Here is an 18,001-nt window from a genome sequence, read left to right on the forward strand (position 1 = left end):
GTTAGAAAAAATATAAACTCCCACTTCACAGTTTAAAACTATAAAATCTGACACAAAGCACCACAGAATGATATTGACTTTATTGGTGTTTTATGAAAAAAGAAATCCCTGAATAAATTTGAGTTTCATATTAAAAAATGAAACGCGTCCTACTGATTACCAATGTCTCTTGGAGTGAGACAGTTTTTTCACTTAAGTGAAATTGCTAATTGTTAAAAAAAAAGATAAGAGTATGTTCAAGTTTCTTAATTGATTTGGGTTTTAATGTAATTGTGGAACAGTCCAGGGCTCTAATTTTTAATCTGTTTGTGTTTAGTGAACATGTTGTGAAGCATGCTGGCATTGGCTGTTGGTGAGTGGCTGAGCGCTGACTCTGTGCGGAAAACTGCTTGTGTACATTTCTTCCCAAGCGGACTTCATTAAAAAAGCTCGGGGACAGAAAAGGGAAGAAGTAATAAAATGAAGAAGACCTTATTCCTCCACTTCCTTTAAAAGAGTAACCCAACTTTTCTTGGCTGCCGGGAGTCTCAATGGTTCACGTTTAGAACGGAGAATGGCTGGGAAGCTGCCTCTTTCTGAAATGCCCTTTTTATTTGTTCTTGTCCTTTTTGTCCCCAATCTGTTAACTCCAGGTTCTCACAATGCAATGGCTGTCAGCCGCTTTCCTTCCTCTCAGTTCAGATGTCGTCATTTCAGACGACAGTTATTTCAGAAATGGTGAAATCTGTTAAAGTCACGAAGAAAGGCTTTTCAGAAAGGCAGAATAAAGTGGGAGAAGCACATTGTGAAATAAGTAATCTTGAATAATACCAACGGGTATTTAAGGTATTTTTTATATCAAAGGGCACTTTACCCGTGTGCCATTTCCACCTTTTTCCTGGCACTATACATTTTGACTTTCACACTTTGCTCCTCTCCTTGTATTCAGCACGAATTAATGACCCCTCATTAATCTGTGTGTGTGAATGCGTGTGGGTGTGCGTGTGTGTGTGGAAAAAGAACCACTAGCCACATCAGCGGCTGCCCTTTCAGGGGCACAGCCGGCTCTATGAAGAAAAACAGACAGCTTTTGTATGAATCCCTGTCTTTTTTTTCTTTTCTTTTTTTTTCATTTAAAGCAAATTAGTGTTCAGCAGCAAAGAGAAATCCAAGTGTACCCTTCATTTAGGCAGCATCAAAACCCGCTGCCTTTGCTCTTTTCTGTTGCATTTCGGTAAAATTACAGTCATTATGTTACTGCCCTGTTTTGTCTTGAGTGATGACTACTGATCAGGAAATTATAGAGCAAGACTTTAAACACAAAGGCTAATTTGTAAATACAAATTTCATTACCCTTTTGTTCCTGAGTGTTCCTGACACGTGCATACTTGCACACTTGTTCTGTAGTTAAGGTTTTGCATTTAATTGAATTATTAATTACATTTTAAGCAAAATTGTAATTTTTTTAATGTGTATCTGAAATTTACATTTTGAATTTTAGTTATCTGCATTGTTTTGATAATCTTACAATGAAACCTTGTTCTTTGCATTTAGGTTACGAGCATGGTGAGTATTTATTTTCATTTCTGAGTTGCAGTTTCTGCTTTATTTAAATGCTGCTTTGTGTGTTGCTGCTAATTTTGCATTTGTGCCGCAGTCATAGTGACGCAATAGTTTCTGCACTGCTTTTTGTGTTTATTGGTGCCTCTTTGTGTCATCACTCTGCTACACTGACATCCACTTCCAGTATCCCTACATGAAGCTTCTGCCACCAATAGGTCTGCATGGGCTTCCCTCTGTTCCAACAGGCACACGCTGCTGCAGTATTTATATCTATAAATATTGTACAATTTAATTGAATATTAACTTAGTATAATGTTTACATTAATTAAGCGTTTAGCCTACCTGAATTACTTTCAAACCTGTAGAGTAGAGACCAAACAAAAGAAGCAAACTTATGTCGTTACTCTTTAAATAATCTTTTTTTTTCTATAGTTTTCTTGGCACTAATGGCCTTTGTTTAATGATACATTGACAAGAAATAAGGTGGAGAGAGAAGTGGAAGGCATACAGCAAAAGGCCTGATACTGTGAATTAAACTCCAGACAACCATGTTGAGGACTATAGCTTCTGCACATCTGAGCCGCCCAGCGCCCTGGTCTTTATTAATCTAACTGAAGTTGAGTTGACAACCTTCAAGTTTACTTCAGAAATTCTTTCAGATGTTTTTTATGTGATGAGTTTTGACATGCAGACAAATGTTACCTTGAAATGAGGGCTTCTGAATGAGCATTTTAAAAATATTTCCATTGAAGATTAGTCATCAAGTGAAGTTTAATTCCACTGCATACCACTCCCTGTTGTCATATCTTGGAATTTCAAAGCTATTGCTTAGCACATACCTTTTTAAAAAAAATCAAGTCTTTCCTTAGCATGGCAACGCTGATGGTGCTTCTTTCAATGTGCTTTCTGTGTACTGCTGTGAAAGAGGTCGGTGGTGCTTTCAATGTGCAGTTAGAATCCGTTTCTTGCTACCTCACCAACATGTGCCCCAAGCTCCCCAACTCTCTCCTGTGCGAGTGCTAAGCCTTTTGTGACTGCCCTTAAAGGACCAAGCCGTGAAGGACAAAGCCCTCCAGAGCATGGCCTCCATGTCCTCGGCTCAGATCGTCTCTGCCACGGCGATTCACAACAAACTTGGCCTGCCAGGCATCCCTCGGCCTGCCTTTCCAGGAGCAGGGGTAAGAACTTCACCAAGTACCCTGTTATTGATCCATTCTGTCCCACTTCACCCAGGGTAGGAGCTGGGCCAACTCCATCAACAGTCTGGCCAAATCACATTACACACCACTGTTCCAATCTGATAAACACATGATGAGAAGGAGTGCTAGTCAAGATAACTGTAATCAGTAAAGATTAGGAGCCTTTTTGATGTTGCATGTATCAGATGCCCACAGTTTGGCTGGCTTTGATGATTTATGTTTCTTCATTCTCCAGTTATGGCAGGGTATGATATCAGCTGGGCAGCCGGGATCCTCACAAGAGTAAGTCTCATAAATAAGTGTCAAAAACATTTAATCTATTGTTATACATTTCATGCCTCCATAGAGCTCTTTTCACTGAAACCTGTGCTTTCCTTTTTCAGTATTAAGCCTTTTACCCAGCAACCATATCCAATCCAGCCAGCAGTCACAACAGCCATTTCAAGTAAGGATCAACTCTATAAATAATGGTCATACATCTGTCATTTTTAAACTGTCAACATATAGAATAAAGATTAACTTATCTTTTCTCTAAACTAATTTAGTGAATTATGTTGTGTTAAAAAAAATTTTAACGGTGTATTTTCAGTCCATAAGACCATTTAGTTCTGATAAGCACAGCTGCTTCCTGAATATTTTTTATGTTTAAATGAAAAGAAATATAAATTGATTATTGCTTTGAATACAGAAATGTTTTAATATCTTGTGCAAGCAATAAAACTGCAGGTTTCAGCTTCACTAAACTGAATAAAGTGGTCCATCTTTATATCCACACTGATATTTAATAAATATGTCTGTGACTTCAGGAGTGAAGTGTCCTTCACACTTACTTTCACTCTTCTGTAAATATGTGTGAAAAGCCAAACAAAATCTATACATATTTGGTTACAGTTGCATCATTTCATAATTTTATATTTGTACAAATAAAACCTTTTAATTTAGGTGAATGTATAGTTCTTAGATTGATCAGAGTGTTCAAGGCACTTGGTCACGCCATGCCTTCCCTTGATACGAACATCAGATAACACAAAGAACCGTTTCCTCTATTGGTTTTCAAACTTTCACTTGTAAGCTGTAACTCGTAAATTAATTTGGCTTTTCACTGAAAGAAGGCAGCAATTCTTTAATCAAGAACATGTTTAGAATTTACTGTGAAACATTCCAGAGAGTAGGTGAAACTCTGGCCATCCTTCTGTATTTGCAGGTTATGAATCTGCCACTGTTCCAGCTCCCACAGCTCCAGCGTGGCAGGGCCGCTCCATCGGCACATCCAAACTCCGGCTAGTGGAGTTCTCCGCCTTCTTAGAGCAACAGAGAGACCAAGACTCGGTGAGGACAATTGTGTACCTAAAGACTTGACTTCTAGTTTTCGTTCCCACCTTGTATCGGACAGCAACGAGCTTCTCTCTGAATGAAGAGAAATTATTTTCCCAGTCAAGCATTCAGCTGTGTGGAGGCCAAAACAGGCTGAGCGGGGTAAAGGCTGCTTTGTTAAAGCATCCTCTTCAAAGCCAGTTTATGTATTTATGTAGAACTTGTTACCTGGCTTGTGTCTCTTGTTTGCTTACAGTCATTTATTTTTCATAAAACATTTTAGGATCTAAAACATTTCATTTCTCATGAAAGCTGCATGTCGTAGACATTGATCTAACCCTTTCACTATCACCCTCAAAACATTTGTCAACGGCTCCTTAAGGACACAGTGTCCTCATGGCGACTAAGGAGTTTTAAACTTGGGGGACAAAGCATAAAATAATATTAAATAATGTTTATACTGAAAAAACCCCTCCACTGTTTCTAAAATAAAACAGTTCAGGAGAGAGGGATCACAATTTCTCCACAGCCATTTAAAAAGCTGGTTGCAAGTTATCGAATGCTCAACATCACCTAATGTTACCAAGAATGCCTCAAACATTTACTGGGTTTGTAGAGCAATTATTTTTCACTTATGGGCAAGGTTGGGTTTGAAACTTTTTTCCCCATTTAGAAACTTTATTTTATATTTATTTAGGTTGTCTTTGGCTGATCTGATATATTTAACTGACATAAATTCTTAAAAAGGGAAAAATCCTTTTTAAAACACTCTAGAAAAGATAGTTCTTTATTTTCTGAGTCTTTATTATATCAAAGAATATATTTTTAATGCCTTCAATTGCATACTGTTTTATGAACAAAACATAACTTCTTTGCTCTTTTAGTACAACAAGCACCTGTTCGTGCACATCGGACAGACAAATCATTCCTACAGTGACGCCTTGCTTGAGTCGGTGGACATTCGTCAGATTTACGATAAATTCCCTGAAAAGAAAGGAGGATTGAAGGAGTTGTATGGAAAAGGTCCTCAGAATTCCTTTTTTCTCATCAAATTTTGGGTAAGTGTGAAAATACAATACACATTTTTAAGGTTATTAAATGCAATTTGGAATCATACATGTAATTATTGTTAAGGAAAAAAAATAAAATACAATCCTGTTCTGTATCACTTTGTTCAAGTTTGTATTTGGTGATTTGGAGTAATCAGGCTGCACAGAGAAGATTGCTCCCTTAATGTTTGCAGAATGCACTGTGCTATATTTGGACTTGCATAGCAGGAGAGCCTTTTGATCAAAGCTCTCGCTAATTCAGTGTAATATCTCCTAACAATGGAGTGACCTGGTTGCACTCCTAATGGCTGTTTAAACATTGTATGTATTTCCTCCCTGATGCAAAATGCTAACAAGCGGCGGCCAACAAAGTAGCCCCCGTATGCACTTGGACTAAGTCCCCTCGAATTCCTTTTGAAGTGACCGGCGAATCTGAATTTCAAATGAACGACAGAATCTGCGAAATAATGAACGTGTAGCTGCTTTGCTTAATGAAGGAGGAGAATGTTGTTGGGAGAATGTCTCCTCTTTTTGTCCCCATAATGAACAGAATGTTTGGGGCACAGAGAGGCTGCCCTCCAGGATCCGTCCCATTCGTCCTCACAAATCAGTCCCCTAATGTAACTTCATTTAGTTCTTAGATGATGCCTTCCTCGGGTTGGCTGCATTTACATGCTTACATGCTGAAAACTGTAATGCAATGCATATTAATAATACCAAGAGCTCTGCGATCAGTATCTGCTGTGCGTATGTTTCGAAATAGCATTTTTTGCCAGTTTTTTTAATAAATTAACATAGTGATGTTTTCTGTCATAACCGATGAATATGTAAATAATATTTTATATACATAATGTTACGTGCAATGTGAGAGATCCTGATAGAAAACCAAACCCCTGCAGACATGTAATGAATACAGAACCCTCCACATTTGTTGACACAGCTGTTAAAAATGTGTAAAAGTTAATATTTTAGTCTCGCATTGAAACAAATATTGTTGTTCTAACTGTACATATGGGCAAGTTTAGGTTTTCTGCTGGTCATTTGTTGACCTATAAAAACCAAATGACCAGTCTTTCACCTATTTGAACCTTAAAAAAGATGATCATCCTGTCTTTTTTTTTTTTTTCCCCCAGGCTGATCTAAACTGTAACATTCAAGATGATACTGGATCATTTTATGGGGTGACCAGCCAGTATGAAAGTTCAGAGAACATATCCATAACATGTTCAACAAAGGTTTGCTCCTTTGGAAAGCAGGTTGTTGAGAAAGTAGAGGTATGAACTTTTTTTTCTGGGTCAAATTGAATTATTATTGCAATGGATTTTTTTTTTCTGTCTTTGTTTTTTCATGGTATTTATTTACTAAATGTCCCAGCTTTAAATTCTCTTTTGCTTTCCACAGACTGAATATGGGCAGTTTGAGAATGGACGCTTTGTCTACCGGATAAGCAGGTCTCCGATGTGTGAATACATGATCAACTTCATCCACAAGCTAAAACATCTCCCAGAGAAATACATGATGAACAGTGTCCTGGAAAACTTCACCATCTTATTGGTAAGCACTTCCCTGACTCTCCCCCCGGACTCATTCCTCCTCTTTTCTCAGTCAGGATGTGTTGTCGGTGGTTCCAGCTGTCATTTTTGCCGCTCTGACATTCCTCTCATTCCACAGAGGATCAAACTCCGTCCCAGGAGTCTCATTATCTGAAAGGGAAGGGGAGGATAAGAGAGGGCAGGAACTCCTGCTATTAGAGGTCTTAAGTGTCATTAACCACAAAGAAATAATTAAGGCAAAAAATATCATTAAAAGACAGGCGTAGATCGATATTTGTGTGTGTGCGTATGCAAAACAATAACCAGGGTCGCTTTTTATGAAGCATTTTATGAGTTTTGCTAAAAGCTGGGCCCCATGGGGTATTAGAAACAGTGGTGAAATAATAATTAACCTGCCTCCCACCTACACAACAAATGCAAGAGAGGACATATTTAACTTTTTTTTTTAAACGCCGGGTTGCCACTATGGCCAAAGATTACTGACTCTGAAAGTGTTTAACAGCTTCTAGCTTCATCAAATTGAATGGACTTTGTTACTCAAGAATTTATTTTCACTTCTCAAGCTCAGTAACTTTTTAGTTTAAGTTCATTTTAAAGATATTACTCTTGCCAAGAAAACATGGCATCATTGCACCCCAAGGCATTTTCATGAGAGCACTCTGGTCCATAAGAATCAGTGATAAATACAGAATTTAGCAAATTGATCTAATGATTTATAAAAGACTTGGTGTTAACCCATAAACCAAATCCACTATTTTACATTTTTGTCTCATTAGCGTGAGGACAAGTGTCCTAGTTTCTGGTTCTTCTTGTGAGTCTTGGCCAAAGTGATGGCCTAAAACAACTAGCAACTTTTTATTGAAACTATTTGATGCAGTGTGAAACAAAATGAAAAAGAAAGGTATATAAAATACAAAATATATTTAAAAGAAAAATAAATATTAATTGGCAAAAAAACAGCAAGTTATGAGATACTGATAAGTAGATAAAGGAGACGACGTTTGTAAGCGGATATTTTACTGCTCAGTCCAATAATCTCTAATTTTTTATGGTGTGCTGATAACGTCCTGTAGTGAAACAGCACAGCGCCATCTAAGGGAAAAATGCTGTATTTTCTCCCATGTAAGAAAAAATTCTGCTACAAGACTTCTCAACAGGATACAAGTATTCTTCTTGGATCTTTAATTTATGAATTAGCTTCTTTTTTTTTAACCTCTGCCTGGTGCCCTTTTTAATTGTGTACATTATCATTTAACTCTATTACATTATTTTTAACTCTATTACCCTCTTAAATTTGTTTACACAAGCACTCAGTTTCCGAGAGCTCAATGAATTTTCTTATTTTGTGTTTATATGCAGTTGTTCCCACTGCCATGGTGAGATAAACGTATAAAATTTACAAAGGTCTTCAAGTGAAACTCCATATCAGTAGAGACATGGCTCAGTCTGAGTTCCAACAAGCTGAATTGTTGAATCCCTGTTGGAGATTTGATGCTCAAACTCTTGCAACAGGGCAAGAAACTGCATGCATTTCAGTTTTGCATTATTTTTGGGGCGTGCTGCGGTGGTGTGGGGGGTAGCGCGACCCACATTTGGAGGCCTTGAGTCCTCGACGCGGCCGTCGCAGGTTCAATTCCCGGACCCGGCGACATTTGCTGCATGTCTTTCCCCCTTTCCTGTCAGCCTACTGTCATATAAGGGACACTAGAGCCCACAAAAAGACCCCCTAGAAGGGAGAAGAAAAAAAAAATTGCATTATTTTTAGCAGGTTGTTATTAGATTTCAAATAGCAAAAGATGCAACACCAGCAGAGTAAGAAATAAAATAAATAGTATATGCAATTTAAGGAAATCTATATTCTAACTTAAACAGACTGTTCATTGACTAATCAAATGTTATAGACAGTTTCCTAAAAAACATAAATCTTGCTTTCTTGTCAAGTTTAATAAGAAATTCCCGCTGTCATTATTAACTCCTGATGGACTTGACACAAGGGCCTTTTGTCTTTGAGCATAATTCAACATCAAAACCTGTTGAGTGTCAAACTCAGAGGCTCCAGAGACTTAATTCAGTTACAGCGTCATTTTAAATATTTTCAACACAATGAGCTTAGGAGCATATTTAATGAAGTGCTGGTTAATTAAAAAGCGCACAAACACATTTACCTCCATACACAGCTTTCAGAAGAGGTTACATTAAAAAAGGAAGATGCACCAACCAATAAAATGTTCTTCAAGGGGAAAACCTATATATCTTAGATTGACCTTATAATGTTTTGTTAAAAAATGTGACTTTTAAAAACTGGTTGCACCAAAGGTGACCAAATGGCTTTCTGGGGAGTCAGCTTTTGATCAAATAGAGTAACCTACACCAAAAACAGATATTAGAAGCTGAGTTAATACAGGACTTTAATGTCAGTATTAGAAAAATGACTTGATCTGGACATGGTACCTGTAATAGAATCGGAAAATTCCCAATTCAAACTAATTTTAAAACTGCAAAGCAAAACTGCCAGGGGAATATCTGAAATGTTTTAGAAGAAATTGGGTAATACAACAATTTTCTTAGCCTGTCGAAGAATAATTTAAATGTAATTTCTGTTCTGCCCTTTAAATAATTTTCAGGAAGTGTGATACGACATGCATGCTTATGGATTTGGGAAGGGAGCGGAAGTTCCCACAGAATAACCACGCTCACGATACCTCAGCTCTTTGTTGGCTTGATGATGTTTCTGCTTCTTAGCGCTGCTCCACTGGAGAAGGATTTACGTTTTCTGTTGCAGGTGGTGTCAAATAGGGAGACCCAGGAGACGTTGCTATGTATGGCTTGCGTGTTTGAAGTGTCAAACAGCGAGCACGGAGCCCAGCATCATATCTACAGACTGGTAAAGGAATGAAGGCTCTCTCCGTTTTATACGTTTCTTTCTTCATAGACGTATCAACCTCAAAACAAGTGGCAGTGCCTCTGCATGGAAGTCAGCCTTTCAATGCTCTTTGTTTGAGGGAAGAGGTAAAGTCGGTTTGTCATAAGTTTGTTGTATTTGTTGTCGACCGCAGCTGTGAAATATGGTGCAGTTGTTTTATGTTTTAATGGGAGCTTAATGGGAACTTTCATTTTTAAATGTGTTTAGTTGGTTGTTCCAAAATAATCAAGATTTATTTGTTAAATGGAAATATATGTGTTGTCTTTTTCTGCTTTGTTATGTAGACTAAGGGGGGGGGGAGAACTTGCAGCCTGTGATGGTCTGTACAGTTTGTGTTGAGGATGTTTTGTAAATCTGTGCTTCATAATTTGTCAAGAGAACATAATGTAGAAAATCATGTTTTCACAGCAAAATAGACTTCCCAAAGAAACACAACTAACACTCCAAATATATCAACACAGTGGCTGACAACATATGGTTGTAAAAATGTGTATATATCCCTAAAGCACTGCAGATCTCAAAACACCAACAAGAAAATACACTGTGAAATTGCAAAAATATATCTAGCGTGCTTACAGTGTCTTACAAAAGTGTTTATCTCTCTTGAACTTTTTTTACATTTTGTTACAAATAAAACTACCAACTTCAACAACATAAGTTAGTGCATAGCTGTGTAGTTTAAGAAAAAAAGGATACTTTGTTTTAAAACTGGTTTACAATCTGAAAAGTGTGTCTTGCACTTGATTTCTCTCATGAGTCAAAACGTTTTGAAATGCCTTTCAGTGCAAATACAGCTGCAACTCTTTTGGGGATTGGATGGACTATTTTCCAAGTCTTTCCACACAGTTTCTGTAGTTTCTACATCTTAAATTTGACTGGGCCATTTATTCGGACATTTGTTTGCTTTATACAATTTGAATTCTGGCTGTAGGTTTAGTGTCGTCATCCTGCTGGACTGCAACCCAGTCTCAAGTCTTTTGAAGCCTTCAGCAGGTTTTGTCGCCCGTTTAGCCCCATCCAATCCTCCCATCAGTTTTCACCAGCTTCCCTTTTCCTACTGAAGAAAATCATCTCCACATCATGATACTCCCACCAGCGTGATGACAGCAGGATGTGGCTTGTCATTTTGCTACTTAGCCAAAAAGGTTTAATTCTGGTCACATGGGATCAGAGTCCCTTCTTGCACATGTTTGCTATGTCCCCTAAAACTTTGTTGGATCCTTTAGACAAGACTTGTTATAAGAGTCTTTCAGTATTGCCTTTCTTCTTGGCGGTTTTCTATAAAAGGAAAATTTGCAGATTTTCTGTCAATAGATTATTTTATTTCTTTGAGCAATGCTTTCCTTTAAATGGCTGACTGTTCAGGTGGACAGCCATGTCTTTGCAGGTTTGCTGTGCTCTACCATGCTCTCTTTTTACTCAGATTAAATAACACACTAATGAGGTGAATTCTGAAGGAAACAGATTTCACTGTTTTCATAAAAATGAATCAGAATAGAAGGAGCAGAATACATTTTGATGAAGTGTAAGAAAATGAGAGAAGGTTTATGGGTTATAAATACTTTCCCAGGCACTGTATGATCCACTTGCCCACTAGGAATCACACTTTTGAAAACAAACATTTCCTGTGTGACAACTGATAGGATAACTCTTGACGTTCTAGACAAGTTGAAGCACACATAACATGACTCGCCTTAGTGATGCTGCAACTTTTAAAAAAAAACATAGGTTAAAGTATCCTGACACTACAGATCACTGAGTTAGCACACCCTGGATTAGGGGTGCAAGACATTCCGTTGAGTTCACACGTTTCTGTTGCCTGCTCCTATCTTAAGCCTTAAACTTAATAAAACTGTTTCTGAACTCCAAAAGATGCCATAAAAACTGTGAACTGTCATACACTAGACTTGTTTTGTTTGCAGTGTTTATTCTGTACAATCAGCCAAAGTGTAAGTGTACAGTGCCTTAGAATGTACTCATTACTTACTTCTGCTTAGGTCTAAAGTTGGTTTTGTGAGTGAGACGGGCAAAAAACAACAATACGCTACTCCTACAATGTCTTAAATTACACTTCGTCAAATCAGTGCACTCCTAGAAATCCAGTTTTGTTTTTTTTAAGACGCAGTACACTTAAGTTCAGATAGATTTGTAAGCCAGGAGAAGAGTTCCTAATCATTTTCTATGAGTGTAATACAAACACATAACAGCTGCCTTTCCTGTTGCAGAAGACCAAAAAGAATCGCGAGAATCTATTGTAGTATTCTGTTTGGTAGCGAGGAAGTGCCTTTGGTTTCAAATTTCCAGCTTCAAAAAGATTAAACATGAAAATAAAAATAAAAAAATCAATGTTGCTAAACCAAATACAGGACACAAGTGACACCAATCACCACATTGCCTTTTTTAAAGGACTGAGGACTGATTGACAGCAGGAGAAATATAGACAATGGATAAATAATTCTTAATTAGAATATTAATCGGTTCAAAAAAATGTTTGAAGAAAGTTGATTTCCTCGCTTTAGACTTTCATTTTTAGACCCCGCTGAATGCAAGCAGAACGCAGAAACACCGAAGTGGTATGTTTAGTGCACACTTGCAGGTTCAAGTGTTTGCAAGCAGTTTGTTAGAAAAACTGCAGTTGTCTTGTTGCAGTGACCGCTCTTTGAGACACGGGGAATATTTAAAAAAAAAAAATTTAAGAAAATGTTGGGTTTTTCTTTAGTGATACAGACACAATTGTGTGGCTCTTATATAAAAGTTTATTTAACAGCATGAAGTCTAAAATCACAAACGGGACCGTTTTCTAGTTAAACTGGGATTTGTGTCCAAACTTTTTTACAGCTGCTGCTGCAGTGTGAGTGGATCATCAAAGCTAATACTTAGACTATAACGATCTTAACTACTTAAACATTTTACAGTTTCTTACAGAGATTTTATTCAGTTGGAAGAACTTTATTAAATAATTACAGACAAAATCTCTGGTGGATGCACTTATTTAGCTCAGTATTTTTTCATGGAGCTGTAACAGCTTCTGTTTGTATGTTTACCCTGTGTATCTTTTCACATCTATTGATCACACGCTGTAGTGACGTGTTTTTTGTTTTTTTTTTCTTATTGTACCTGTATGCTTTGTCCTGTGATGACATCGTCTGTATGCTGAGGCTCAATCTGATGGTAATGTTGTCACTGCTGCACTGCTGACATATAAGCACTAAAACCGCAGCACTTGATGGTTCTGATGGGACTAACGTCTGCTGGACTATTTTTAAGGGAAAATAGACAGACACGCATAAAGAGCTACGTTCAATCATGCTACAAACATATCAGCAGTTTAGCTCTTATTTGTAATTTTGATTTTCAGACGGGGTACTGGTACCTTTCTATTGTGTGATCATCCCTGACGATGATGGCTTTAAAGTGATTTTTGAAATGGCTCACGTTCACTTACTTTGGTTTATGTGTGCGGCTCTTTGTTGTTCTTTTGTGTAAAGGTGTTTTGTATAAAAGTATATCTTAGCCTTTTCTTGGTACAGATGTGTGATATGTTTTCCTACTCATGAGCGTAAAGTGTCGGAGCAACGGAGAGGAAAGAAGCTGTGCTGTTTCTGTGTTCTTCTCATGGTCTTGTCTTTGCTCCGTGACATTATGATGCCTTCTTGACAACACTAGATATTTTGTAGCTTTCTAGATACTTTCTATGTATGCAACATCAAACTTTAATAAATCTAAAAGAAACAATGGCTCCTGGTTTTTCACTTTGGATGCAGGCACATCATAATTCTGGTACATTTGAATACTAGCAAAATGTAAATTTTATTTTGTAACTGTTTTTTGTAAAAATAGATTCATTACACACAGAATGGTATATTTTAACTTTTTTGTTTTTTTATTATCACCTCTTACAGTAATTCACCCCTTCCCCCCAACACTCACACACACGCACACACACACACACACACATCCTTTATTTAATAAAAGTTAATAGTACATCAGACAATTCTTTTTGTTTGTTTCAGAAATGTCAGGTATTTTAAGGTGTCTGTGATGTCTACATAACCATAAAAAAGATGGCTGACATATTTATCCAGCAGTCGGTCATATGGTGTGAGCCACAAAGGTTTCCTCTAAAAAAGCTGTTCAGAGTTCTGTATCTAAGCTATTAAAGAAAAGTTGAATGGAACTAAAGATGTGGTGGACAGAGATACCCAAACAACAGGGTACCTGTTGGTTGGGATTTTTGTCAAGCCATAAGCCGTCGTCATCAAATTGAACAGAAATTAAAAGCTTAAAATATACCACTCTGTGTAATTAGTGTGTATTAGATCGCATTTCTGCATTAAATTACTGAAATAAATCTTAACTTTTTAGTTTATCTACCAATATGTGTCTGTGAAATGTCATGTTTGGATCATGAATCACTACTACAGATCACCTCCTCAGCAGCCCTACATAATCTTATAAAGTCTGGGATGTTATTTAAGTATTTTCCGGTTGTGGATATTTATTGAAAAAGAAAAGTGTGTATGAAAAAACTTTTGCCTTTCTAGATTTTATTCTCTCTTTTATTATAAATGTATTGAAACAAAATTTCTAAAGCATGTTTGTGTTAACCATTTGTTTTAATGCTACTTTTTAAATAAAAGATTGTCACACACAGATTGTGTTCATCCTTCTGTCGATCTGTCTTTCCACCAGTCCGCACATCCATTCATGTAACTTGTCATTATGTGGCTTTTTGTAGGTTCTGTGTTTAAAGTCTGAGCACTGTAATTGTATAAAATTCATACTATAAATTAATATTTTTACATGAATACTGTTTCAAGAAAACAAATTCTTGCTTTGAAATTTTAACTCGAAGGATGGAATTGTCTTGGAAATTTTACATTTTAACCGAACTATCCTCATATTAACAGCAGAGGGCGGTACTGCTTTATCTCACATCTCCCGGGTAGATGTGAAACGTTTACCATCAATGTAAGAGAAATCGCCACCAGAGGGAGATACAATGGGTTTGAAAGTGAACATTGTGCACTACAATAATGAATGCCTTCATGGTAAGTCCAAGACCGGATAGAAATGAACAATAATAGTTGGAATATTCTCAGACGAGTTCCTTCAGAATAAAGAAAATTGCTTTTTTTTTTCTTCTTTTTTTTCCAACTGCTGGAAAGAATCATAAGTGTGAATCCTCCTTATCCTTCTGTGAATTATGAGACAGGATAGTTCATGAACAGAGCTTACCTCAAGATGGTGGCCACACATAAAGAGGACATTTTGTTTTAAATTGGATCTCTTAAATAAAGCACCCTGTAGATATTCATCACACTTCAATGATCAACTTAGGTTCAAAATATTCTAGTTTTGAGAACGAACCAAACTGAGCGCTTGTTTTGTATTTAGCTTGTTCTACATTAATTAACAATGTAAAGCCAAATCCTTGAAAACAATAGAGAGGTAGTCCTTATTTGGCTTTGTAGCTTTATATATAAGTTATATATATATATATATATATATATATATATATATATATATATATATATATATATATATATATATATATATATATATATATATATATATATATATATATAATTTTAGATTAACTATGACAACTAAGACCTGAAATATTACATTTTATTAAACCAGCAATGCATAACAAATCTTGTTGTTTTGTAAAACACAGATTCCAAACAAAATAGGGTGTTAATTTTGGGTTTCTTTGCAGTCAGAACAATTGGCTCATAAAACCAAGAAATTACATAAAATTGTGTGCTGAGGATGTATTATGCAAAAGTAAAGGTTTGATGTTAGAGTTTCCAACGAGAAAAGATCCCTGTAATGAAACTACTCTGAGCTTGAAGTAGCTCAATGAAACTCTTAAATGTGTCTGAAATGGAAATAAGGATTCACGATCTGTTTGGCTCCTCCTTTTAAATCAGCGGCAAATAACACAGTTAAGCTCAATATGGAGCCGTTTGGATCATGTGATCTCGGCCGAAGCAGTCAGCACTCTTAAACAATGCACAAAAGTTTTTTTCCCTTAGTGGACCAAGGGAACACACACGGGAGAACACATGAGGCTCCCATCCTCCAGCTCTAAACTTCAAACTTCTCCGATCCGTCTTTAGGCGCTCCATGATGCGCATTTTTCTTTGACCGATGTCAGTAATGCTTTTCCCTCCTTACTTTTTCTTTTAGAAAAGAGATTGGCATATTCAACTATGGGGTCTCCCTCAGACCCAGAGGAGACAAAGATATCTGTGTGGGTCTGCCGAGAAGAGAAGCTGGTCCTCGGCTTGTCAAAGCGCAACACCTGCGCTGATGTCGTGAAAGTGCTCCTGGAGGAGCAGTGCGCGGAAACAGGCCTTTCCACGGCGGAGTCTTATTGCATCGTGGAGAAATGGAGGGGCTTCGAGAGAATTTTACCGAACAAAACCAAACTTTTAAAGCTGTGGCTCGCGTGGGGAGATGAACAGAAAAACGTCAAGTTTCTGCTGGTGAAAACAGGCGCCTCTTTGGAGAACCGCAGGGCCCGGAGCGCAGAGGCGCGTGTGGTGCCGAGCAAGCAGAGCCCCTGCGTCACCAAAGGGTCTCCGAGGTCTAACGTGGCCTGCATCTCACCGGAGAAACAGCGTCGGATTGTTAGGAAAGCTTTCAGAAAGTTGGAGAAGATCAACAAGAAGAGGACGCGGGCGGCGCACAGAGACGCATCCAGTGCAGAGAAGATGGAGACTTTGGTTCATCTTGTTGTGTCTCAGGACCACACAATCCGCCAGCAGGTTCAGAGGATTACAGAACTGGACTCGGAGATCGAAAGGTGTGAGGCAAAGGTGCATCTGGACAGAATTAAAAGACACGGGGTCAATTACGTGCAGAACACGTATCTGGTGGGCGCAGTTTATGTCCCAGCGCAGGAAGGAAAGGGACTTTACTCAAAAGAGAGTTTTGCCAAGCTTGAAGAGTATGCTCGGCAGTGCGAGGAGGTGCTGAAGCTAGAAGAGGAGCTTTCTGAACAGGAGGCTTTGATAGATACGATCACAACTCACATTCAGGAGGAGCTGAACCTCCGCTGGATGCAGCGCAGGAAGGAGGAGTTGCGCATCAAACGTTCCTCATCTCTCTCCTCCTCCTCCCAGGCAGACTCAGCATCGCAAAGCGCGCAATTTATGGAGGAAGAGAGGATCAAAACGCAGCTAGATGCGAGTTTATACATCGGTCTGCGACTCAACACGGATTTAGAGGCTATTAAGGGCGATTTAGAGCTGTCCCAGCAGATTGGCGCTGCCAGGGAGAAGGAAATGAGGGATTTGCTGGACAAAGTGAACAGTATGGACATGGAGGAGGAGGAGGACGCCGATGAAAAGACGCGCCACGGGACAGATGACAAGGAGACCATGACTGACGCTTTGGAAGGGGAAAGCGAGTGGGTGGAGCAAGCGAGAGGTCTGTCTAAAGCAGAAAATGTGAACGATGATGACTCAGATACAGGCTTGAGTTCTCTGCACAGTCAGGACTCAGACGGCCTCCCAGTGTGGGAATCACTGGTTTGAGATTTTACAAGAAAAGTGGCTCATATAGAGACATTGTGCTCACAGTCTCAGGTAAAAACATCACTGAAGTCTATTTTTATATAATTGAGATATAGAGGATATGTGAAGTTACAGCAGTGATCACAGAGCCATGATATTAAACTGGTTTGTTTAGATTTAGTTGTGGCTAGAACTGAAAAAGAAATTGTTTGGATAATAAAAACTGTTTTAAAGCTTGAACATATTGGAGTTTATTTCTTCTTCAACATGAGTTAGTTTGGGTGAAGGAATTGCTTTAAATATGCCACAATGAATGTGCAGCTAAAGCATATTTTCAAAAGGACTGCCAGGATACACAATTCAGGAACGGCACGCTAACACAGATAAAAAGAAAAGGCATCAGTGTTTTGGATTTGTTTGTAGATGTCAAACATTGTCTTAGTTTTTTTTGTTGTTGTTGTTGGGTTTTTTTCCATGACCTCTCACACAGAAATTTCTTTTGCATGTGAATCCTGAAGTCTTAATATCATCTAAAGCCAAAACAGAACTGCAGAGCCTTAGCAGAAGGTCAGTTCCACATCCAGACAGATAACAATGAAGCAGACATTTAACTGTCTGATGAGCTGCAACTTCTGAACTTAAAGCTCCATCAAAGCTGAACACATCCAACTAAAATACTGGTACAGGAACAGAAAAACAACACATTTTACCCAGTAACATTCAAAAAAGCTAAGGCTTTTGCTTTGTTTTAGAAACCAAAATAAAGATATGACCTGCTCAAAAAGAGGCCATCTGCATTTTCAGTTAAAGATCATTGAGTTCAAGCGGGAACAGTACTTATACAATAAGTTTTGTTTGCTTCCTGTGGAACATAGAAGGGTATTATCAATCATCT

The 18,001-nt window shown here is 37.9% G+C and overlaps 2 protein-coding genes across 9 annotated transcripts in view; both read left to right on the forward strand.

Moving 5' to 3' along the window:
• Positions 1-13,317, forward strand: part of tead1b (TEA domain family member 1b) — a 48,823-nt gene extending 35,506 nt beyond the window's left edge. For 5 of the 8 annotated variants that reach the window (XM_044144725.1, XM_044144716.1, XM_044144733.1 and 2 more), the window contains 9 exons: positions 1,534-1,545; positions 2,589-2,720; positions 2,977-3,023; positions 3,125-3,186; positions 3,946-4,070; positions 4,940-5,113; positions 6,238-6,378; positions 6,506-6,658; positions 9,440-13,317. In XM_044144725.1, coding sequence (XP_044000660.1) covers positions 1,534-1,545; positions 2,589-2,720; positions 2,977-3,023; positions 3,125-3,186; positions 3,946-4,070; positions 4,940-5,113; positions 6,238-6,378; positions 6,506-6,658; positions 9,440-9,553 — 960 coding nt within the window. In that variant the 3' untranslated portion in view covers positions 9,554-13,317. The remainder of the gene's footprint in view (positions 1-1,533; positions 1,546-2,588; positions 2,721-2,976; positions 3,024-3,124; positions 3,187-3,945; positions 4,071-4,939; positions 5,114-6,237; positions 6,379-6,505; positions 6,659-9,439) is intronic. The other 3 variants (XM_044144743.1, XM_044144771.1, XM_044144781.1) reach the window with 1 other exon arrangement.
• Positions 13,318-15,744: 2,427 nt separating this feature from the next.
• On the forward strand, positions 15,745-17,264 carry rassf10b (Ras association domain family member 10b). Its single transcript, XM_044139602.1, has one exon. It carries the CDS (start codon positions 15,799-15,801, stop codon positions 17,125-17,127), a length of 1,329 nt encoding a protein of 442 aa, XP_043995537.1. The 5' UTR covers positions 15,745-15,798; the 3' UTR covers positions 17,128-17,264.
• Positions 17,265-18,001: the final 737 nt, after the last annotated feature.

This window comes from Gambusia affinis, linkage group LG02 (genome assembly GCF_019740435.1).
Source record: "Gambusia affinis linkage group LG02, SWU_Gaff_1.0, whole genome shotgun sequence".
NCBI classification, from domain to species: Eukaryota; Metazoa; Chordata; class Actinopteri; order Cyprinodontiformes; family Poeciliidae; genus Gambusia; species Gambusia affinis.